Raw genomic sequence first — 25,618 nt, forward strand, 5'->3', positions numbered from 1 at the left:
GGTCCTAGACTGTCGCTTCTAATGTGGTTAATCTCCAAGCAAGCGAGCACCCTTAGTCCGAACTTGGAAGGCACAGCGAGTGACCCTCGGCTAATAATTTTAGTAATTATTATTTGGAATTGAAGGGAGAAGCAGGGTTAGGTGATTTTCGATCACCTCACAGTCCAAATCGGAAGAAGTCACAGAGTAAGGTTATCCTCATGGCTGTAACGAACCAGTGATCAAAATTTCTATCTAACTTTTGGAGGCGAGTAGGCCGGCGTTTCCGATGGTGATTCCAGCAAGTATTAGGTATTATTGCAGCAAGCAAGACAGGAGATTCGGAAGCCCTAGGCAACTCTTGAAGGCCGATCCAAGTCGCTGTAACATGCGATTTATTCCGCTCCTGAAATAGGATCAACTCTGAAGCAAAACAGCGCCTACAATTTGCCACTTCTTGGATCAATTCAAAGGTGACTATTGTGAAGCAAATGCAGAAAGAAAGTGTTGGATTAAGGATGTATAGAGCTCCTGTTTATTGGCCTTCGGCTTATCCTGCTCGTGAGAAGTCTGTCATGGGGGGCAGTGCACGCACGAGACCATTGGAATCTCAATCTCAGCAGAAGGAAGTTGCATTTTCAGGGGGACGTCCTACTCATGAGGTCATGGGGAGCTGTGCATACATGAAACAAACGAGGTCGCAATTGCAGCAGAAGAATATTGCATTCTCAGTTGAAGGCAGACATCATGAGGAGTTTGGCCAAAAGCCTTGAGCATGGGAAAAGAAGTTGGAGAAAGGGATCAGCCAATTGGATAAGGAAACAAGAAGTGTGGTACATGATACAAGCAAGGAATTCGGTCGTATGTTACATGAGTAGTTGCAGGAGTTTGCGATGATACTAACTAAAAAGTATAATTACAGTTTTCCTGCAAAATTCTTTAATGATTATCACGGAAGTTTTAACAAAGAGGAATTTCTTAAAATGAAGCAGCCGAAGGAGAAGTCAAGGTGGAGGGAAACTGATTCACTGCTTATCTCCAATGTGGAGTGGAAGAAGTATATCGGTTTAGGCAGAACTGACAAGGAAGGTGACTATAAGGACAATGCTGGCAACAATTGCAAAAATCCCGAGGGTTTCATCCAAGGTGTGTGGGCAAAAGAAGTAAAGGAACACACCGATCCCTTTGGAAAAGAAGTTACTTGATGAGCATGTTCCAAATGATAATCATGGAAGTCCTAAACTAGAGCGGAATGATGCAGCCAGTCAGATGACAGGGATAATAGGAGGCAACAAGGAGTTTCTGGAATTGGAGAGGAATTCTCCTGCTAAGATGGAGAAGTTAGAAGAAGAAATAACCTCTCAAGATGCACCTACTGAAAGGCTGCAAGGGAATAATGGGGAAACATTTAAGGAAGTGACCGAGGAAGCCAAGGCCAACTTGTTACCCCCGGTGGCTAGTGCATGGGCTAAAGGATTTGATGGTGTTCCGGATTGGAAGTTTGTGGGAAATGGAACGGCATTGGATCAGGAAAATTTAAGTGAAGGACCATCAATCTATACGGATATTGGAGTTCTTAAGGACATTGTTCTATTGCCTTTGATCCCGAACAACGTTAAGAATTCAGTTGATAAGCAGGTTGTAAATCAAGTTGGGAAAGATGATCATGATGGGGGCCATATGGCAGCCACTGAGGAACCATTGGCTGGGATTAAAGTTGCAGCAACTCCTAATTCTAATGCTCACAGGCAACCTTGGTCTGAGTATCGAAGGCAAGTCTACAATTCTCCATTGTTGCAATTCCAAGATGGTGCTAATATTTTTACAGCAGAGCACGATCGTAGGTTGAAAGGGAAGATAATAATTGTAACTATGGATGTAGATCTGCCACCCTTACTTGTATTGGACAATAATGAACTACTAACGGAGGTCACGAACACGGATAGTCTTTACGTTGGACTCCAAGTTTCAACTACTAAGTGTGTATGTCCGGAAGTTGTTGATCATGTCCTCAGATTGGAGATCAAACTTGATGGGACAGCTATTATCGGGGATGGTTGTATTGGGCTTGAATTCAATAAAGTTTTTCCTATTGAAGTTTTGGTGCAACTTAGGCCTGGAATTGATCCTGGGAACCTAAAAACGAAGAAAAAGAGGCTTAGAAGGAGCAAGAAGGAAAGAGGAATGAAACAGATTGACAAAGCAAGCATTGGATGACAAGCCATGGCTACATGCTACAAGTTCTTGGGGACAAGGACTCTCTCAAGGAGGGGGGAATTGTCATAACCCAAGAAACAATAAAAGGGCAATATGGTAATAGACTAATAATAGTTGTTAAGAGATATTTTAGCAATTAGTTAGGAGCACATGGGTGAGTTGTGTATGCTGTTAGGAGTCAAATATACCGATATAAGGCTGCTATAAACGGATGGAATTTTTCATGTTTTGAAATGAGAAATGAAAATCTGATTTCTCTCTCTAGAATTCTCTCTCCCTCTAATTTCTTCCGTTCTCTGTTCCGTTTTCCCTCTCCTCCTTGTTCTCTGTAATCTTCCCCATTTCTTGTTGCAATTTCCTTCCCTATCCATCTAATTCCCCCTCTGATTTCTCTCAATTCCCTATTGTTCTAGGTAAACACTAGGACCTAGGTACATGACAATGTGCATGAGCTAAATAAATAGATATAAAAGCTCCACTCCCAGATAATTTCAAGCAAGTTAGTGGAGGTGGGGTACCTCTGGCATGGAAATGGTTGAACCACTGATGGAAGGCATTGTGTTACCATACTTTGTAGCCATTGATTGTGTCATGGGAAATGGTGAGTAAGGAAGATCAGACTCTCTCACAGGCTCAACACTCGTTGCCAATAAAGAGCCTGGTAATGAGCTTGTGTACGACTCCTGTTTCCAAAAAATGCGAAGTGAGAGTTTGCAGAGAAAGAAGTATTGTAAAGCAGTAAAGAAAACCGTCTTCAAGATGGAACCTGAAAAAAAAGAAAAGGAAAGAGGACCAGAATAGCAGCACTGAAATCCCAATTGCCTGAGCTAATAGTACCCACATCCAGTTCACTTGTATTTATTTATCTATATATGTACTATCAAAATCTCAAATTTCAAAATATCCATTTAAACTCTATCAACAGCGGTGAGAATGTTCACAGAGAGGATAGACATATAACTATAAGACAAGATAAAGCATATGCTAATCATGGCCAACAAGAACAGCCTGTATCTAGGAGCAAATGAATGTCCTCAGATTACAGAAGTTTGCAACAAAAAGGTCCATAAGCAAACCTCACACCTTGGAAGCACAAGGTTCACAAGCTTATGACTCATGAAAATTTTACATAAAAAAAGGTTAAATTTATAGAAGTTTCCAGCAAAATAAAACCCTTCAGAAAGTTTATCTAGATGCAGTTTGACCATTGTATTAAACAAGAATATGTTCTATTTTGGTTTGCTCTCTGACCTAAACTGTACTTAAAAGCTGATGATCAAAAAGAAGCAAAACAGGCCACCAACCATAGCATGATTTATTAATCAAAATACTTATCTGAAAGCAATTAATTTAATTAAACCCATGGGAATAACAAAATTATGTATTACATACCATTACACTTGACATAGGAGCAAGATTCTGCATATGAGAACTTGTCTGAGAGTGAGGAAATGCAGCATTCTGCTGGCCACTTTCAAAGTTATAATTAGAAGGGGAGGGGAATATGTATTGATTTTCATGTGGTGCCTCACTATTTTCCTGTTTCAACACTTCTGGTGGTGCAGAGGCAGGAGGATCATAACTCCCAGCACTTGCTCCAGTTCTGTGAATTAAATTTCCATCAGTGGAAGTTCCAAGAGGCTCATCAGTGTAGTGATCAGGATTTCTGGGAGGAAAGAATTCATGAGATCAGCTGCAAACAACCAGAAAAAAAAAAAATAGGGGGCTGCTAACTCCTATAGAAGAGTATACCTTGTCTCTGAATGCCCAGCTGATGAAGTATCAGCTTCTACAGGTGCCTCTTGCATGTTACCTGTCAAGGATCTAGATGAAAATGGCTCTGAAAAAGTAGCACTCTTACCAGACCCAAAACTACCAAAGCTCAAGTGCAAGCATTCTGCATCCTGGACTTGCAGGTGATCAGGAATTATTACTGGAAGGTTGCGTTCTTCAGAAAGTGAATCACAGTCTTCCTGCACATTTAGTTGCTGCAAGTTTGATGTCACTGATGTTACTGAGGCACCAATTTCTTCAACTGAAAACAAAGGAAGGGAAATAACCAGATATAAGTTACCACCAAATCCATTCAAGTGAAAAGATAAACTAGATTGGGCACTCAATAACAAAATACAAAATGAAAATGCTAATTTTTCCATAACAGCATTAAATAATTGAAACTTGGCAAATTAAGCAACCTTTTTATCCAATTTCTGTTCGGATCAAGCCATATTAGTCTAAAATTGCTAATGACTGGACGAATTAACTCTTAGGTATTATGCAAGCCTAATCAGACTGCTCGTGGAAGCAGACAGGGCAACTGATTTACCAAAACCATTTCTGAAGAAGACTCCTCATTAAAAAGAACTAATGCACAATCCTTTTCAAACCAGACAATGCAATTAATTTACCCAAAACCATTTCTGAGGAAGTACACATTAAAAAGAACTAATGCACTATCCTGTTATGCTTCTTGTTCTTCAAAATCATCTTATATCATACTGTCTGGCAATATTGTACACATTAAAAAGAACTAATGCACTATCCTGTTATGCTTCTTGTTCTTCAAAATCAACTTATATGATAGTTTCTGAGATTATCCCACCCACCCACCCAACAAAAACACAAAAACAAGAAAAAAATGCCCCCTCTTTTCCCCCACAACAAAAACAAGGAGGAGAAATCCAATTACTGTAGTTCAACCATGATTATAATGCAATACTTTTCTTGACAGAGAATCCTGAGACAACTCGGAGGTTAGAAACTAACGTTTAAAGTTTAACAAATTTTCCATCCATGTTCTCGAATTTTATAAATTTTCTGGGTGACAGACCAATGTTCAAAAAACAGATATATTTCACATTTTGTAGGTGTGAAAATTGGAGAATCATGGTCCAATATGGAAGTAAAATGTTTTTATAGGAAACAAAACTAGAGTAACAAAAGTATTTCACACAAATTAGAATCTATTTTTGCAAAATCACACTCACAATAAACAAATATTTCCAGTCAACAAAGTCAGCAACATTAGTTATTCACACAACAGAATGATCTGTGAGAGATATAATCAAATCAAACCCATCCTTATTCTTAGATCATATTGTAAAACATCTACGTACAAGGATTGAAATAACTGGACAGGTTCCTACATGTCTCTGTCAAATCAATATTTCTAGCTTACAATTTCCTTCCCTTATAGAACCCATAAACCCAAGCTGTGGTTCACAACTTGCTTAAAATTCCAGCTTATTCTGGTGGTAAAAAATGTTACAGTGATTCCAAGTAGAGAGCTATGCAATGTTTTCCATTTTCTCCCAAATGTTACAACTACTGAAACAAAAGTTTATCAAGAAAAACTGAACTTAACAGGGCTTGCACGTAGACAGAGGAAAATACTAGCATCAAAGCCACCAATGGGTACAATGACAATTAAGTTAAATGCATCAATCTACAAGTAACTTAATTAAGTCCTCCAATCATTTTGGTTCTTTGAGTTCCAAATTGTGATCGTTATCTTCAACTAATATCTTACACTAAGGCCTGAGTAAACATGGAAGAACATAATAAGAAGCAAAAGAAATTAAATTAAAGTTCTTTTCTACAGGTCATCTTTTAACATGCAATTATTGGTTTCATTAAAAGAAATTACTAAGGTTTAAAAAAAAGAAAATGAAATTACTAAGAAACTGAAAAGACAGCTAGTCAAACACAAAATGCAGACCACAAACTGAAATTAGAGTATCTTACCATCCTGATGATCAAAAGCACTCACTTGAGGCAGGTGGGAGTCCATGTTCTTATATATGTCATTGTCAAAAGGGGAAGCACCTCCAGAATTATCCTCCTGTATCTTTCTACTGAAAACAGAAGCAGGTTCAACACAGGTTGTATCCACATTTTCGATAGAAGCATCTTCTACTGCCTTGGCCTCATCCTTTGAGGATTCTGGCTGCCAATTAGTTCTTTTGGAGGACAAGATGGACGTATCTGTATGCATCTCAGAAGCCACAGATGACTCCAAGGCAGGAGGCATGCTAGCAACTGGTGGCTGCTCAAGCAAAGGCCAGTCATCATTAGCAGAAGCATGCTGACCTGTGACAACTCCTGACTCGGGGTTTAGTTCTGACACCTTAGATGTAAAATGATCCTTGGATGAGTACAGATCGTGATGCCAGGCATTCGGTTGAGATGCCTGAACATCATGGTGGTTTACACCATACCGTGATTGGTTTGCGGTGTGCAAAGTCTTGCCATTAGACCTACCCATCTTAACAATATCAGCCATTGATACTTGACCTGGGACTCCTGACCAGGCAGGTTGATATCCAGAAGAAGTCTGTGAGGATAACAAATTAATATCAAGCATGCCTGTCATTGCTTTACTTTGAGTGGTAACAGGATCACTGCAAGACAGATCGTGTAAAATAAATATTTTTAGAGAGAATGATGTATGTGTTTTGACAACAGAAGATCATATAAGATAAGAGAATAACAATACTTAAAATACATTATATTTCTTCACATCCCCTAGTTACTCATAAAAAGGATCTCTGGCTCTACCTATCAATTTTAGAGAGTTAACAGAAGGCATCATGAACCTAAAAATTGGTCATACTTCCCTCAAATTCTTTGCTGCAGCTATATATATCAGAATCATTTAGTTCCCATGCCACTCTAGTAGATTACATCACTAAAGCAGCGGTTGCAGAGTGTGCCTTTATAAGCCATGGTATTAAAAAGGTATCATATCACTATCATGAGTTTCATAATTGCACATGCCTAAACGGTCATATCTTAGAGCATTTAGCAGCATCAGAACACCTGAGAATACAAATGTAAGAAATAACCATGATTTCAGATTCTAATAACACAAACCTCTGCATTGGAGATCGATGCATATTATTTCCTGCCATTCCAGAGGATACAGATGCAAGGATTATATGATTATTCATTCCATTTTCCTTCTTGTATGCATGTTTACCATATAAAGTCCCAGGCTCTGAAACAAGGATCTCAGTGTCAAAATCATACAAGAAGATAACCCAGAGAACGAACTCTTTGCGCCAAAATTACATCTAACATACACATACCAGACGAACTGAGCTGGTTTGAGCCACCATGGACAGCATAACGGTCAGTGCCACCCCTAAGTCCACGGCTTGAAGTGTTACTAGAGCCTCGAGGCCTGGATTCTGCTGTATCCTTATTCTGAAAGGATAATAACCAGAAAATTAAAACCAGATGGCAAGGTAAAGCAGAAAACTAAAAAGCAGATGACAAAGTAAACTTTTTCTCTTTGCTTGAATGATAATGACAAGGTAAACTTTTAGCAAGCCATGCCACAACAATATGATGCATTGTTAATATTAACAAAGCTGCAAATAAGCTTTTCCTTTTCATTACAAACAACAACATACCAAGCCTTCACCCCACTAATGTGGGGTCGGCTACATGAATTGAATTCTAGATTGTCATTTATTCCTATATCCATTGCCTTATCGTCTATAAGACTCATATACTTAATATCAAACTTAAGTGCCTCCCACCCAGTCTTTTCTGGACTTCCTCTAGCTCTTTTGCTAACTACTTTTTCCATTCTATCAACTCTCCTCACAGGGGCCTTGGTCTTCTTCTCAAGTAACCAAACCATCTTAATTGCGTCTTTCACATCTCATCTTCAATAAGAGCCACTCCGACCTTATTATAAATAATTTCATTTCTAATTTTATCTTATCTTGTATATATATGGCCACAAAAAAAGCAGAAAAAGAGAAAATAATATGCAAGCTCCTTGTGCAGTCAAAAATGTGGACCTTAAGAATTTTATGAACAAACAGAGAACAGCTAGAAATGGACAAAATGGCCAATCCACTTGTTCAAAGAATAATCTCAAATTACAACAATGCACTTTCACAACACACCCATTATAACCAGAGTGGGCTCAAGCCTTAACTGGCAAACAGACTAACAAGAGCTTCCTTGAATACTAGAAATAAGAAATAAAAGGAGCATCAAATACCCAACAAAGCAAATCAAAGATTTTATGCATTTTCACATCCACATACCTCTTTTTTTTTTTCTCGTTTGCTCTTCACCTCATGAAAAGGATCTGGGCAACAACAAACTTCAAATTAGAAGCAAGCTTGAGTATCAACAGATACATGGAAAGGATTGCCCCAAAACTTTCATCATATAAACATAACAAAAATTAGCATTATGACCCATGGCTAGAGATGTAAATGGCTCCTGATTAACCCCATTTGAAATTAAAACAAGTAAAAAAATCATAATTGGGGGATATAGGTATAAGGCCTATTTGAAAATTTATTAAAGCAAGTATTTAAATGGGGTTAATTGGGGACACATTTACATCCCTACCCAACACTCACAGCGAGAAGAATACTAAAAAATAATAGCATGCTTGTGAATAATAATTTTACATGCTAAGGAGAAAGAACATGATGGAGCAAAACCAATAAATTGTTAGACCAGTAACATCATGGTTGCTCTATTCAGCACTGGCAGCAATCTCTCACATAGTTGAAGCAAAGAAAGATGGTCCAGAACTAATACTGTCAATAGGAAAAACACGCCAGAATATGAATCAAGTCCACTAACATAGAAGACATACATAAAGCAAATACCGGTTTCTTTATATAGTAAAGCCATTGTGTTTAACATCTCACATTTCAGAATAAGAGAGAAAACTAAATCCGTACAATTAGAATAGGAAAAACTATTTTATTGAGTATGTTATCAAAAGAAGAAAGAGAAATAAAATCAAACCTCAAATTTTTAAGTTAAGAGGTTCTCAAAAAGTCTTCATTGCTTAAAGAAGTGAATTTATATGTGCATGTCTCATAAACTGTGGTGGCATATTAGTAAATTACAAAATGAAAATTCCAGTGTTTTCTGTATGTTCCTTAGTCTCGGGTACATGGATGGATGCCCTTCAAGTACAAATAAGGTTAGAGGGTTCCAACTAAGACATCCTTAGAACAAAACAAAATTTCATAATGCAACAGCACAAAGTAATCCCAGATACATCATAGAATATTTTAGCAGCTTACAGTTACAACTGACCACAATACTTCCAATTGCATAGAACCTAGTGATCAAGGAAAACAATTGGAGATTAAGATAGTGCCAAAACCATTACAGGGTGGTCCTCATACTTGTGTTGAGATTACTGTGTTCTTTAAAAGAAAATGCATTCCCATAAACCAAATAAGGCAGAATGGGAAAGGATGATCCATGTATCCATCACCAGGTAGTTTTAGTAAGGCATGGTTGCCTTAAGCCAAACACATAAAGGATATTAACAATGACACTGCTAGCGGATGAATGGATGTAGATTTGATAACATTCAAGTATTACTCCACGTTTGCATTAGAGAAGATTATTAAAGCAAAAAAACACTACCGAACAGAATCTTTCATGTTATTTCAATGAAAATGCATAAGAACTGCCTTTTGATATGAAGAAACCAAGAAACAAAGGCGCAATTCTTCATTACGTCTAGGATGAAGAATAGAACAAGGCAAGCAAACCATACCCAGGTCTCTTATTTTGTGTAAAGATCAATACATAAAGGCACACATTTCAAGTATACCTGATATCACTGCGAAAATAGCAAACAACAACCAAAACGTCCAAATTTCAAGCTTACCATAGTTTCGCAAAGTAAGAGCAAATAAACAGAAAACTTTTACTCAACCAAAAACAAAGCGAAAAAAATACTTTTTATGATGCCCCAAGCGAGAATCGATTCAAAACTCTACTCCTTGGCTTGGAAATGGCAAAAATTGTAGCTAAAACAAGAAAAACACCAGCTCCTTTCCCCGAAGCCATAACAGCAGGAATTGACGATTATTCAAAGCCGGAGCTATTAAAAGAGTGCGTGCCTTGAGAAAGAAGGCGATTAACGGCATCGTTGGCGTCCATGTTACACTCCTGGAGCATGGCGTAGATCTCAGGTTCCGGACAGTTCACAATCTCCTTCAAGCTCTGCACCATCTTCCTGGACGCCACCGGAATTGATTGCAGTCCGCCGCCATTGCTGCCGCCGCCGCGCCTGCTACTCATACTCTCTAATCTCTATCACTGCCTCTCTTTGTCTCAAGAATCTCAGATCTACAGCACGGAGATTAGCCGGTGGTTTCGTCGCCTCTGATACAGAGAATGTGAGCTCTCTCTCTCTCTCTCTCCTCTCTCTACACCCTCTCCACTTTCGGCACCGAAAGCCCTCTCTCTCTCTCTAAAATAGTATCTATCTATGTAAGAGTATCTGTCCGGAATTCTTTAATTAATTTCCGTTTTCGGGAACGACGGATAATACGCGGAAGTTTCTTTCCTTTGTTGAGTATTTTTGTTTTTTTCTTCTTTCGCCACCAAAGTAATACTAGTGGTGGTTGAATAGGTTAATCTAGTGCTAGCAAGACAGAGTACTTAGTTCTATGCCTATGGTTTTAACAAAAAGGAAGGGCTCCATAGAAAAAAATGAAAAGATTAGAAGATTCAAGATAGAGATATTGAAAAAGAAAAAGGAAATGCTCGAAAATATATCAGAGAGATAAAAGATATCGAAGGAGACAAAAATACATTAAAAAGATAAAGATGAGACGCATTAGAAAATGTTGAATAAGGCATCAAAAAAAGATGAGAGACATCATAAGACAAGATGAGACTAGGAGATGCGGTCATATGGGAAAAAGAAATGGAGTTGAGGAGTCTTATTTGTCAACTGTCACACTAAGTGCATGTTCTCTTTGTTGTTTTCAGGGTTATTTTTTGTTTCCAATTTTTTAAAACACATTTACTTACCCATTTTTAAAAATACATTTTTTAAAACACAAAATAAAAATTTACACACAAAACTTAAAACACCAACAATGTGTTTTTGTTGTTTTCAGCCAAAACACGTTACTAGACTCAAAACACATAAAACGCCCATGCCTTTGCCTATTCTGTATTATGTTTTTTCTCTCTCTCTTTTGTATTTTCTTCTCGTCTTTCAAAAAATACCATCGTTGACCAACAATTGAGATCAACCCTTTCGATCACCGCCGTTCGTCCTCCTCTAGCCACCATTTCTTGAGATTGGCCTCGTCCGTCGCATCATTTAGCAATTGAGATCGGTCCCTTCCGACGGCCGTCATTCATCCTCAACCACCATTGTCATTCGTTCTCTAACCACCACCACTGTTCGTCCTTATCCACCGATGTCGTTCGTCCTCAATCATCGCCTCCAAACAGTCAGATCAACTGATTTGACTCCTCCAACAACTCATATTAGCCTCCCTCTACTATTTTTCCTCCTCTAGCCAAATTCGTCATCCTCGCATCACCATTTGCCTTGCCATTCTCCTTTTCCAGATTTGCTATCGTTCGTCCCTTCATTTGCCTTTCCTCTTCAATAGCTCTTCCTCTTCAGGTTTAAGGCTCTTCCTCAACTTCTTGAATTAGATCTGATTTTTTGTTTTTTGTTTCTAAATTGATGGTTTAATATGTATTTGTGGTGACTCGAAATAGGATTTTGGATTTAAAAAATGTGAGGTGTTATTTGATTGTTTTATAGGTGACTAGATGGTTGTTGAGTGATTGAGTTTGATTCGATGAGTTCTTCGATTGTTTTAGAGGTGTTTGGAATGGCTGTTGGGTGGTTGAGTTTGGTTGATGGTTGTTGGTATGATAGATGAATTCATATTTTATGGGATGCAAAGTACTAAAAAAATGTAATTCGTGTGTTGGTGGTAATTTTGGTTTGGTTCCTATTTGGGATAATGATGCATGGGTTTGAGTGGACCTTTTTTCTTTTGGTTGGTATGATAAATTAGGTTATTGTAAGACAAGCTTGGGGATTATCTAATTGTATTTGGTGTATTTTGGAAGAAAATAAATATGATAGATTTTGAGAGAAGTGGGAGCCTAATCCAATTATGAAATGAACATATGGAATGATAGATTGTTTCTAATACACCACATAACATTGAATTAATTTTTATTCTAACATTGTTAGTATTAACATTGATTCAAATTTTTATATTGTTATTACTACCTATTTACTTTTTGCTATTAATGTTGTATTTTTTGTTTCCTTTTATTTTTCTTGGCTCAAGAGTAGGTTTATCAAATTAAGATCTTGAATTATTTTTCATGTTATCTTAAATATAGAACACGAATGGTCACTGAGGTAAGACTAAGGAACTAATGTCATGGTCAATAAGAACAAACACTTTTATCGACATTATTTACAAGAATATGAAATCAGAGATATTGCAATATTCTACATTCATGAAAGATGAATGGGGCAAGATCAATCAAACCATGATTGTTATCACAAAAATGGATTACGGCATAAATAGATTAAAGGAGAAGTGGAACCATTTACGTAAGATACATCATTTGTTCTTTGAACTTTTAGGACATACAAGTGTTATATGTGATTCAAATACCAACAAAGTAAATGCTCTAGAGAAAGTTTGGCAACACTTTTATACGGTATATATATTTATTAAAGAATATTTTTATTTTTTTTTATCATATCAATCTCACCCTTTTTTGCTATACAATATGATAATGTGTCTTATTTTTACTATTCTAGTTAACAATTCCGAATACAAAATATTAAAAATAAACGATATAATGAAACTCCTGTAGAGATATTTAGCAGGACTACAACTACTAGAGGATTAGGCAATACTTCCACTTAGCTTTCTCCAACATCAGAGGAAGAAATGTAGCTAGAAGATGATTTTTTTAAGAGATGAGTTCATGTACACGTGGAGAATGATGATGAAGTTACAAATACTCATCGGAGTGAATAAATTGACTTATCTAGCAAACGTTGACATAAGAAACCTAAGATCAGTAAAGATAAAAAACTCGAGGCTTGCATGGCGCAATGGTCATCTACAATTAACATGAGGAACGAATAAACTAAACTCATGACATTTTACTTAAAAGAAAAGCTTGCAAAGCTTTAAGAAAAATCACGGATGACATTAATAATAATTTTTGAGTGTAATAATTAAAAAAATATTAAAATTCACACCATATTTACTTCTATTTTACTCATTAGTCAAGTTAGCATTTAAGGGCCAAGGCTGCAAGTATCACAAAAACAAATATGTAAGCTGGATATGTGAATTATAAAAATTTAAAATTCATTACAAATTAAAATAAAACTAAAAATTTAATATACACAGATATATTCGATAATTTACCCTTATTATAAGAAAAGAAAAGGTAATATATAGTTCCATTGGACGCCTGTAACGGCACAGTGAAGCGAAGATGAGGGTCCTCTGCTGCAACTGCTGCGCTTCACCAACGCCTCCCCTCTCTCGCTCCAGTATAACCCCAAATCTCTTCAACAATCACTCCCTCAATTGGCCTCAGAAAACCCTAATTGGTTCCCTAACTGGCGCTCTCTCCTTCGGTCTTCTCTTCTTTTCCCCTTCCTCTCTCGCTTTGAATTCGCAATCGCCCTTCTCTCAACCCCAGCCTTCTTCGCCGGAATATTGCCGCGAAGAGATGCTCGAGAAGGCTCCGGAACCAGCCACCAACGAAGGAATTGTGGAGGAAGCTTGGGAGATCGTGAATGATAGCTTTCTCGACACTGGTCGTGGCCGATGGTCTCCTAAAACTTGGCTTGTAAATCTCTATCGTTCACATGATAATTTTAATATTTATTATATGTTTATGGTTCATGGGATTGGAAGGTTTCTTGTGTTCCAGGGCGAGTTGACACGTCTTGTTCGCTGTTGTTTTGTTTTTTGACACTTGCAAGATTTGAATTTTGGATTCCCTCTTAGCACATGTATTTTCGCACACATTATTCATAAACAATTACGTTAAATTATAATTTGCCTAATTGACGGCTATGGTATTATATTATATACATATGTGTAATCTAAACCATTTGATGGATTTGCTGCATATCTAACTGGAAAAAAAAAAAAGCGAAAAAATGCGTTTAATTCAAATGAGGACTCACATTTTGTGCAGGGGAGTTGGCAAAGTATTGGCCAAAGTCATATATGACCCTAAGTTAGACAATCAAAAACTATTTTGCATTTATTCTGTTACAAGGGTAGTGTCTGGGTACATGGTTACGTTCCAATGTGTCCTTGGCACTGGTTCAAAATCTTTCCCTCCTTTTACATTTTTATTTGCATTTCTACCAGTGCAGTGAGCCGCAATAGTGACAATAAGGTTACTCCTCTTTGATTTAAATGTCATGGATTTGAGTTGTGGAAACAAACTCTTCACAAAGTAAAGGTAAGGTTGCATACAAAAGTGATCCCTGATCCGCATGAAGTGGGTGCCTTCAGCTTTGTGTACTAGGGGATGCTGATTATTTGGATTTTTTTGCAAATGTGAATGCTGTGAGAACTATAACCAACCAACAATCATCAAAATGGAAGTCCACATGAAGTTTGCACAATAAAAAATGATGTACATGGAAGTTTGAAAGAGTTTTGGTACAGTAGGCCATGTGCTATGTTTGGATGAGATGTCAAGGCGTTGTCAGACCTGCTTAACTGGAATATGTTACTTGAAAAAATAAATCTTGTCCACCAGGTTGTCTGTGGTACAGTGATTGTGGCTTTGGAGTGATCATTATTGCTTTGTGATGGAATTAGGTAGATTGAATGAATTCTACCTCACTCATTCTCAGTTTATTCCTTGAATATAAGTACACAAGTTCCCTAGCTTATTACTAATTCTACTTCAACTCTTAACTCCTAAAATATCTCATAATTTACAGTTCTTAGATAACTCATAATTTATAGCTCTAGATTACAACACAAGCAAATTAAATAAACAAACTTAAACAGATAATAAACTGAAACGGATTATTATCAACAAGAGATAAGAAAGAGACGAATGAGATTATTTGGTCTCTCTTGGTTCATTCCTTAGCATGAGCCAGCCTTTATCTTTCTTATCTTCCACCAACACCCCCTCTCAAGCTGAGGAATATATATCAAATATTCCTAGCTTGCTTCGAATTGATTCAAAACTATGTTTTTGTATTGCTTTGGTTAGAATATCTCATGCTGATCTGCAGTGGGGATATAGGTTAACTTGATTCCTCCTTCTTCCATTTCCTGTTTCATAAAGTGTTGATCAATTCGGACGTGCTTCATTCTATCATGTTGAACAGGGTTATTGACTATATTGATAGCTGACTTGGTATCACTATAGAGTAGCTTAGGAGATGATACTTGCATAGAAAGATCTCCCATTAGCCTTTCTACCCATATCATTTCTCAGATTGCCTAAGCAATAGCTCGATACTTAGCTTCAACACTGTTGCGAGCCACTACCTGCTGTTTTTTGCTACTCCAAATCACCAAATTACCCCATAACCTTGTACAATATCCAGATGTTGATTTACTATCTTCCATTACGCCTGGCCAGTCTGAATCTACATACCCGACTATTCCTCTGTCTTGGCTCTTCTTGAACAACAGCCCTTTGCCTGGTGTTCCCTTTAGGTATCTAAGGATGTGATAGGATGCTTCCAAGTGTCTTTTAGTTGGAAGATGCATGAATTTGCTAACAATACTTACAACGTATGTAATGTCGGGTCTTGTGTGCGATAAGTAAATGAGTTTGCCAACCAGTCGCTGATATATGCCTTTGTCCACTTGATAGTCTTCTTCTCCTTCTCTATTCTTCCAATTAGGCTCAAGTGGTGTACTTGTTGGTTTACGTCCTAACTTGCATGTTTCCTTTAGCAAGTCTAGAGTATATTTCCTTTGAGATACAAAAATGCCATCCTTGCTGTCACAAGCCTAATGGCTTATGTGTAATAAACTAGAGATGCATAGCTATAAGTAGTAATAACAGAATGGCTATAACAGATTGCATGTGCGGGCGGTTCCGCCTAAGCCACTTGCAGGAATCAGTTGTGATAACAACTAGTTGGGCGAGCCTATAAATGGGCATTGTATGTGAGGTTGGGATCTATCAATGAATACATTCGGATCTTTCCCTCTCTAATTTCTCTCTCTATTTCTCTCCCTCTTCTTAATTCAAATTCTCCCTCTCTTCTCTTTCTCAAATTCTCGATTCTTCCAGAATTGCCCAAGCCTCATACTCAAGGCTTGATAATTGGTATCAGAGCTAGCGGCCTCAGCAGTGTTTTTGGAAGAAAGTGCGAAGCAGACGATGGCGGAAGGAACGAGACTCAAACAATTGGAAACAAGAATGGAAGCACTGGAGTTCGGAATGACGCAGACACACGAGGCTATCACCCAAAGCAGGGAAGATGTGGCTGCAATGCAAGAAGGAATGCGAGAGGAACTGGCGACTTCTCGCGAGGATATGCACCGCGAGCTGGAAAGGCATAGAGAAACGATAGATCAGTTTGGTCAAGGATCAATAGCATGTTTAATATGCTATCATCCCTACCACAATTCTGTTTGCCAACGGAATTTCCGCCGCGATCTGGAGCTGGTCCAAATTCGAACGGATCTGGAATACTCCCGAGACCTACAGGAGAAGCGGAGTCGGAAGGGGTGCAAGGAGTGGACACGGATCCTCAGGTAAGGGAATTTCAATTACAACCTGGTACTCACATGCCAATGCCAAGGCTGGAGATACCATTATTTGATGGGACAAGGCCAAGATGGTGGGTGTGCCGGTGTGAACGTTTCTTCCAGTATTATAATGTGGCTGAGACTCAGCGAATTACATTGGCCACGGCCTATCTTAATGATACGGCTGATTCCTGGTTTCAAGGATGGTATAGGTACCAAGGAATTGGGGTGAGATGGATCGATTTTGCCGAAGAACTGTGTAGGCATTTTGGAGAAAAGAATTTGGCGGATGTGATAGAAGAATTCAACAAACTTCGGCAAGAAGGGACGGTAACGGAGTATTTAGAGAAATTCGAGGAGTTAGGAGCTCTAATGTGGAACGTCCCAACCATCACTTACTGAGCAATATTTTGTATCCAGCTTTATTAGTGGGCTCAAGGATGAGTTGAGATCCATGGTAAAGATGATGATGCCACTCACGGTTAGGCAAGCAGCAGAAAAGGCCAGATTACAAGAATTGACATTAGAAGCTATCTACAAAAGGAATAGGGCCTCCTCTCGAATAGGACCGTTAATCAGTCTGCCTCCTAGTGGTCATGCGCGGGAGATAGGGGCGGCAGGAGGTACGGGTCCACCCAGAGGAAGTTAGCAAGTTGTGGCGATCAGAAATCCCACTATGGAACAGAGGAGACAGTTGCGGCTCTGTTTCAGATGTGGAGATCCTTATAGTCCTGGCCACCAATGTAGAAGGCAGCTACTAAACATGGAGGGTGGAGAGGAGCAAATATTAGAGAAGGGGCAAGAAGACCTTGAAGAAACAGAGGCGGAAGTTCCTCAAGGTGATCCTGTCGGTGAAGGAGGGGAAATTTCATTTAATGCACTAAAAGGGGAGCATGCAGGGCAAATCATTAAGGTTGAAGGGAGAGTGGGCAAGAGAAGAATGATGGTGTTGATTGATAGTGGAAGCACCCACAGCTTCCTCAATGAAGCAACTGCCGTGGAACTAGGGTGTGCCTTGGTAAATACTTCTCCCTTATTGGTAACGGTAGCTAACGGCAACAAAATGTACAGCAATCATAAGAGAGTAGGGTTTAAATGGCTGATGCAAGGGGAAGAGTTCTCTATGGATCTAAGAATTCTGGAACTAGGAGGCTATGACATTGTCCTTGGGGTGGATTGGATGAGGATAGTAAGTCCTCTGACTTTTGACTTCAATAAATTGGAAGTCACACTGGATTTGAAAGGCCGGAAGCTGACGTTAAAAGGGTGCCTCGAGGCAGGGGAATGCAAGATGATCACAGGAAAAAAATTACAGAAGGTGCTAATGAAAGGAGAAGGGCAGATATCCCAGCTATTTTCCATTCAAACGATAGGAAAAGATGAGCAGGAGAGCCCTCCCACTTCTGACCTCTTTGCAAAGGTAACCTCCCTACTGAATTAGGTCCATTACTTATAAAATTTCAGGAACTATTTGTGGAACCATGCACTCTACCTCCAAACCGTTTGTTTAATCATACTATACCTTTGAAACCCAATTCTGAGCCAGTAAACACTCGAGCCTACCGTTATCCCCCTTATCAGAAGGCTGAGATTGAAAAACAGGTCAAAAATATGCTCCAAACGGCCATTATCCAACCGAGTCAAAGCCCTTTCGCCTCACCCGTTCTTCTTGTCAAAAAGAAGGATGGTACTTGGCGCTTTTGCATAGACTATAGGCAGTTAAACAACCTTACCGTGAAAAATAAATTTCCCATCCCCTTGATTGAAGACATATTAGACGAGCTAAATGGTGCTGCCATCTTCACGAAACTAGACCTGAGGGCAGGGTATCATCAAATTAGAATGAACCCTGCTGACATCCATAAAATAGCCTTCCGCACACACCAAGGCCTCTATGAATTTTGGGTGATGCCATTTGGGCTCACCAATGCCCCAGCCACTTTTCAGGCCCTTATGAACCACCTCTTTGCCCCATACTTACGGAAATTTATTTTAGTCTTCTTCGATGACATTTTAGTTTACAGCCCCAACCTCAAACAACACCTAGCCCACCTGCAAACCACATTTGAAACCCTGAAATTTAATCAATTGTTTGTTAAACTCTCTAAGTGTTCCTTTGCAAAGAATGAGGTGGATTATTTAGGGCATATCATTTCTGGCCGAGGAGTTAGCATCGACCCCAGTAAAATTACAGCAATGTTGGAGTGGCCCAAGCCTTTGACAATAAGGGAGCTGAGGGGATTTCTTGGCTTAACAGGATATTATAGAAGGTTCATACAAAATTATGGAGTGATCAGTAAGCCATTGACTGAATTACTCAAGAAGGACAATTTCGGATGGAATTCCCAGGCTGAGCAAGCTTTCAACACCCTAAAAAAGGCGATGACACAAGCCCCAGTGCTGGCGCTGCCGGATTTCTCTAAGGCTTTTGTGGTGGAAACTGATGCATGCGACATCGGGGTAGGCGCAGTGCTGACACAAGAAGGGAAACCCTCGCTTACATCAATCAAGCACTGGCTGCTCGACACCGAGGGCTAAGTGTGTATGAAAAAGAACTGTTAGCCATGATTATAGCTATCGACAAATGGAGACATTATTTGGAAGGAGCCCCCTTCATAATACGTACTGACCATGATAGCCTAAAACACCTCCTCCAACAGAAGCTGCATACGCATTTGCAAAGGAAGGGAATATCCAAATTGTTGGGCCTAAATTACGTGATACAGTATAAGCGGGGAAAGGAAAACATTGTGGCAAATGCTCTGTCACGAAGATCAGAAGCAGGGGCATGTGAGGCAATCACCGCCGTGGTGCCTGATTGGGTCAAAGACATTACTGGAAGCTATGAAAAGTCTGAGTGGACCAAATCCCTCCAAACCCAATTAGCCGTGCGGCACACCAATGAGCAAGGATATTCTATGGCCGACGGGTTGATTAGGTTTAAAGGCAGATTGGTCGTGGGCAATGACAGGGAACTACGAGCTAAGATCTTACAGGCATTACATAGCTCTCCACTAGGGGGACACTCGGGGGTTTGAGCTACTTATTACCGGGTTCGACAGATGTTCTTTTGGCCTGGCCTCAAGAAAGAAGTTACGGAGTATGTGGCAGCTTGCATGACGTGCCAACGATGCAAGCATGAACAAGTGGCTTATCCAGGATTGTTACAGCCACTGGCTATACCAGACAGAGCATGGGAGGAGATATCCATGGATTTCATCGAGGGCTTGCCCAAATCAGAGGGCCGAAACGCGATTCTAGTTGTGGTCGATCGGCTGACCAAATTTGCTCACTTCATTGGCCTCACTCACCCATTCACAGCCCAGGAGATTGCTCGAGTGTTCATTGATACAGTGGCCAAACTGCATGGCCTACCTAAATCCATCGTCTCAGATCGAGACAAAATATTTACCAGCCACTTCTGGCAGGAGTTGTTCAAGAACTTAGGGGTGAGTCTACACATGTCATCAGCATACCATCCGGAGTCTGATGGGCAGACCGAAAGGGTCAACCAGTGCTTGGAATCCTACTTGTGATGTATGTGTTCTGCTCGGCCTAAGAGTTGGGGTAAGTGGCTTTCTTTAGCTCAGTGGTGGTATAACACAACTTACCACAACAACACTATCAAGAAAACTCCTTATGAGGCTCTATTCGGATACCAAACACCTATAATGCCTACCATGACGGGTACCAATAGGGTGCGAACTAAAGCAGCTGAGTATTTGCAAGACCGGCAGGAGATGGTTTCACTCCTCAAGCAAGAGTTGGCCACCGCTAACAACAGGATGAAACAAGTCGCAGACCGCAAATGAAGTGACCGAAACTTCGAAGTAGGCGATCGGGTCTTCTTAAAGGTTCGACGGTTCCTACAGTCCTCTTTTTCTAAGGTCACCCCCACCAAGCTCAGTCCTAAGCACTTTGGACCATTTCTCATCTTGGAGCGGGTTGGTCAAGTCGCCTGCAGATTGCAGTTACCTCCCCACGTGGAATGTCACCCAGTATTTCATGTCTCCCTATTGAAGAAGTTCATCGAGCCTAACGCTACTGTGAGCTCCGAACCACCTCCTGCAGCCGAAGAGGTCGACGGCGACGGGGAACCATTAGCCATCATCGACCGGCGAGTAGTCCATCAAGGCCCCGTACCTCTCATCCAAGTTTTGGTTTAGTGGTCCAACCGTCACCCGGAGTATACCACTTGGGAATACCTTCCCCAGCTACTGAGTCAATTTCCACGCACTGCTCAGCTACTCACCTTCCTTGGGGACAAGGAAGCTTTTAAGGGGCCGGGACTGTCACAAGCCTAATGGCTTATGTGTAATAAACTAGAGATGCATAGCTATAAGTAGTAATAACAGAATGGCTATAACAGATTGCATGTGCGGGCGGTTCCGCCTAAGCCACTTGCAAGAATCAGTTGTGATAACAACTAGTTGGGCGAGCCTATAAATGGGCATTGTATGTGAGGATGGGATCTATCAATGAATACATTTGGATCTTTCCCTCTCTAATTTCTCTCTCTGTTTCTCTCCCTCTTCTTAATTCAAATTCTCCCTCTCTTCTCTTTCTCAAATTCCCGATTCTTCCAGAATTGCCCAAGCCTCATACTCGAGGCTTGACACTTGCTTCTTGCTACTTCCAATCCAAGAAAGTATCGTAGTTCCCCTAGCTCTTTTACTTCAAAGGTCTATTTTACTTGTTGTTTCAATTGCTGAATTTCTTAATGGTTGTCTCCGGTGATGATGATATCATCTACATAGACAATTAGAATTGTTCTCTTCTCATCTCTTCCAATCTTAGTAAATAAAGTGTGGTCTGCTTGCTTTTGATTATATCCCAGCTTGTATAGTGTGTTGCTAAATCTCTTGAATCAATCCCGAGGTGACTGCTTTAGCCCATATAAGGATTTCTCTAGCTTGCATACCTTATTTCTTGTGTGATCGGTCTCAAACCTGGGTGGTATATTGAAACAAGCAGAAAAACTCTCTTGCTTGATTGATTCTAACGAAAAGAAGAGCAAAAATATATACAAAATACATCCTTATATTTTCTCCTATAAAGTAGGAGATGAGATAGGATATGCTATCTCCTAAATATTAGGATATTTTATTTCCTAAATTATAGAGACTAATTTAAACTTTAAAATACAAGTTTACAATATTTAAACTACAAGACTAAAGGCCTTATCCATCGGTTAACTATCTTCAAATTTGAATTTCTCTTCCTCATCCAACACTCTCTCTTAAGCTGAGGAATAGATGCACGTCATCCCCAGCTTGCCAATTAGAAATTCAAAACCTGGTCTTACCATTGCTTTGGTGAGAACATCTGCTACTTGATCAGTAGTAGGAATATAAGACAAGATTATCCCTCCTTCTTCATAAAACTTCGGTCTATCCTAACATGTTTCATGCGATCATGTTGGATAGGATTCTTCACTATGCTTATTGCCAACTTACTATCACTGTATACTCTTATAGGTTGAACCAAGGGTATCTTTAGGTCTCCCAAAAGCCTTTCTAGCCAAATTACTTCACACATTCCTTGAGCAATAGCTCGAAACTCTGCCTTAGCACTACTACGGGCCACCACTGATTGGTTTTTATTTCTCCATGTCACCAAATTTCCCCATATCTTGGTACAATATCCGATTGTTGATTTGCTGTCTTCACTTGATCCTGCCCAGTTTGCATCCACAAACCCCTTAATTCCTCTTTCCATTGTCTTTTGAAACATCAACCCCTTTCTAGGGGTTCCTTTTAGATATCTTAGCACATGAAAAATGACATGCATATGTCTTTGTGTAGGAGAATGCATGTATTGGCTTATTTTACTTACTACGTAGGCTATCTCAGGCCTAGTAAGAGACAAGTAAATGAACCTCCCTACCAACCATTGGTACCTCTCTTTGTTCACAGGGGGACATCATCATCTTCTTCTCTTGATGTCCATCCATTATCTAATGGAGTTCTAGTAGGTCTACAAGCCATCATCCCGGTGTCCTTTAGCAAATCCATGGTGTACTTCCTTTGTGAGATAAATAATTCTTCTCGGCTTCTAGCAATCTCCATGCCTAAGAAGTATTTCATAAGCTCGAGATCTTTGACTTCAAATTTGGACTTTAGCTGCCTCTTTAAGGTCTCAATCCCTTGTATGTCATCAACTGTAACAATTATATCATCAACATAAACCATTAGAATAAATTTCCTTCCATTTTCTGAGGATTTTACAAACAATGTGTGATCGGCTTGTCCTTGTTGATACCCAAATTGAACTAAGGTCATACTGAACTTTTTGAACCAGGCCCTAGGTGATTGCTTCAACCCATATAGAGATTTATTCAGTTTGCAAATCTTGCCTTTGCCAGCCTCCATTTAAAAACCTGGTGGGACTTTCATGTATATTTCCTCATCCAAATCACCATTAAGGAATGCATTTTTAATATCAAACTGATATAGTGGCCAATCTAAGTTTACAACAATTGAAAAGATTACCTGAATTGAATTTAATTTTGCCACAGGAGCAAAAGTCTTCTCATAGTTTATCCCATAGGTTTGAGTAAACCCTTGGGCCACCAATCGAGCTTTATATCTCTCCACACTACCATCAGCTTTGTGCTTTACTGTAAATACCCATTTTCACCCAACTATTTTCTTTTCTAAGGGTCTTCTCACTATATCCCACGTTCTATTATCCACAAATGCCTTCATTTCCTCCATAATAGTTGCTTTCCATTTCGGATCCTGCATTGCTTCTTAAATATCTTTTGGAACAACTATACTATGAACTTTAGCAATGAAACCTCTGAACTTAGGAGATAATTTAACATAAGTTAGATAATTTTTGATAGGATATTTTGCATAGGACCTTACCCCCTTTCGCAGGGCTATTGGCATTGCCCAATCTAGCCCATCCTCAGGGACTGCTTCACTATTAGCATCATGTGTCGGTCTGATGGTTTCTATGCTGCCTCTGGTTATTTCCCTTCCAAAGCTGCAGTCATCATTTGATGGACTAGCTTTTGGTAGAGATGATTGGCACTGCTGTTTCTTTGTTTGGTTCCTTGGTCGTCGGGAATAGACAAACTTAGGGTCAACAGTTGATTTGATTTGGGGTTGGAAGGAAAACTGACCAGAACAATGGTTAGATGTTTCTGAATCAGCTGATTTTGACTCAAAGGCTGTTTCAGGAGCTGCTGGAACTATTGTAGGAAGGGATTCCACTGGCAGTGTATTGTCATAGGTAATGATTTCTCCCCCTTGAGAATACACTGGCAGTGACAATAGAAGGACTGAAAAAGGATCAGTAGGTATAGCCACAAATGGGTTGGACTAATAGAATGAAATATCTTCATAAAATGTGACATCGGTGGAAATGTAATACTTGTGGGTTGTAGGGCTATAACACTTGTAGACCTTTTGGGTAGGTGAATAACCAATGAAAAGACATTTTAGGGCCTTGGGATCAAGCTTAGTCTGAGATGTACTGTGGTTGTGAACATAGATAACACAACCAAACACCTTAGGTTCAAGAGACTATAAGAGAGGAGCATGAGGATATATAGCACAAAGGGTCTCAAGGGTGTTTGGAAGTTCAATGTCTTGGAGGGAAGACGATTTATGAGATAGACAGCCGTAAGAACAACCTTCCCCCAATAGGAATTAGGGACATGAGTGGTGAACATCATAGCCCTAGCAACTTCTAAGAGATGCCTATTTTTCCGTTCGGCCACTCCATTTTGTTGTGGTGTGTATGTGCAAGAATTTTGATGCAAAATCCCATGGTTAAGAAGGTAATTGTTTATGTCATGAGAAAAATATTCCCTCCCATTGTTAGTCCTAAGAATATGAATAGAGACTTGGAACATGTTCAAGACAAACTTGTGAAACCGTTTAAAAATACTGCTAGCTTCGGATTTCTCTTTCATAAGATATACCCAACAAGCCCTAGAATGGTCATTATGAATGTTATGAACCATCTAGAGCTCGAAACATTTGGGAGTTTAGAAGGAACCCAAATGTCACTATGAACCAAGTGGAATGGGGATGAGGGTTTATACGGTTGAATGGAATGGTGAGCTTTAGGTTGTTTAGCAAGAGTACATTGCTCACATGAAAGATTGTGATCTTTATTAATGAAGAATTGAGGGTAAAAAAATTTGAGGTAAGGGAAACTAGGGTGTTCTAAACGTTTATGCCACAACATAGATTTGGCATTTGAATTAACATTTAGAACAACTTTATTTGAATGAAATGGGTTTGAATGACTTCCTTTCAACCAATAGAGACCATCCTTAGCCCTGCCAATCATCATCCCCAAGGTTTGGTCCTGAAATAAACAAAAAGATGAGAAGAAGATTACTTTGCAGTTCATGTCCTTGGTAATCCAATTTACTGACATCAAATTGTAGCTTAGTCCTGGAACATATAGGACTAAATTGAGTTTTAAGTTAGAGACACAAACTTTCCTAAGCCCTAATGCAGGTGCAGTAGACCCATCTGCCATAGATATCTCAATCATTGTTTTACATGGCCTATATTCAGTCATACAATCCATAGAACTAGCCATATGGTCGGATGCCCCAGTATCTATTATCCATACATCCTTAGGAATCTGTTGTGACATAAATGAGCAGTGAGGATTACCTTGTAAAGCAACTGATCCAGTAGGTTGATGATTAGAAGACCTGGTTGAGTTTGTACCTTGGTTTAGCAGCCTGTATAGGGTTTGGATTTGTTCCTCCGACAGATTGAGATCTGTTTTTGATCATTTTTCCATTGATTTTGGCCCACTTTCTCCGGATGTGGCAGCCACATAAGCTGATCTAGTGCCTTCTCTCTTATTCTTTGGTTTCCAGTTGGCTGGTTTTCCATAGA

General features: G+C 39.4%; 2 protein-coding genes across 8 annotated transcripts in view; one reads left to right on the forward strand and one right to left on the reverse strand.

Annotated features, from left to right (window-relative positions):
* Positions 1-10,466, reverse strand: part of LOC127794532 (uncharacterized) — a 34,526-nt gene extending 24,060 nt beyond the window's left edge. Inside the window, exons 1-8 of one of the 2 annotated variants that reach the window (XM_052325708.1) lie at positions 10,098-10,466; positions 8,259-8,302; positions 7,284-7,401; positions 7,069-7,192; positions 5,941-6,596; positions 3,949-4,231; positions 3,589-3,862; positions 2,715-2,879 (exon numbers count right to left, since the gene is read on the reverse strand). In XM_052325708.1, the coding sequence (XP_052181668.1) occupies positions 2,715-2,879; positions 3,589-3,862; positions 3,949-4,231; positions 5,941-6,596; positions 7,069-7,192; positions 7,284-7,401; positions 8,259-8,302; positions 10,098-10,278 (1,845 nt within the window). In that variant the 5' untranslated portion in view covers positions 10,279-10,466. The remainder of the gene's footprint in view (positions 1-2,714; positions 2,880-3,588; positions 3,863-3,948; positions 4,232-5,940; positions 6,597-7,068; positions 7,193-7,283; positions 7,402-8,258; positions 8,303-10,097) is intronic. The other variant, XM_052325707.1, reaches the window with a different exon arrangement.
* Positions 10,467-13,476: 3,010 nt separating this feature from the next.
* The window catches only part of LOC127794432 (carboxyl-terminal-processing peptidase 1, chloroplastic), a 55,569-nt gene continuing 43,427 nt past the window's right edge, over positions 13,477-25,618 (forward strand). For all 6 annotated transcript variants that reach the window (XM_052325496.1, XM_052325495.1, XM_052325499.1 and 3 more), the window contains exon 1: positions 13,477-13,848. In XM_052325496.1, the coding sequence (XP_052181456.1) occupies positions 13,489-13,848 (360 nt within the window). In that variant the 5' untranslated portion in view covers positions 13,477-13,488. The remainder of the gene's footprint in view (positions 13,849-25,618) is intronic.

The sequence above is a fragment of the Diospyros lotus genome, chromosome 2, assembly GCF_014633365.1.
Source record: "Diospyros lotus cultivar Yz01 chromosome 2, ASM1463336v1, whole genome shotgun sequence".
In the NCBI taxonomy this organism is placed as follows: domain Eukaryota; kingdom Viridiplantae; phylum Streptophyta; class Magnoliopsida; order Ericales; family Ebenaceae; genus Diospyros; species Diospyros lotus.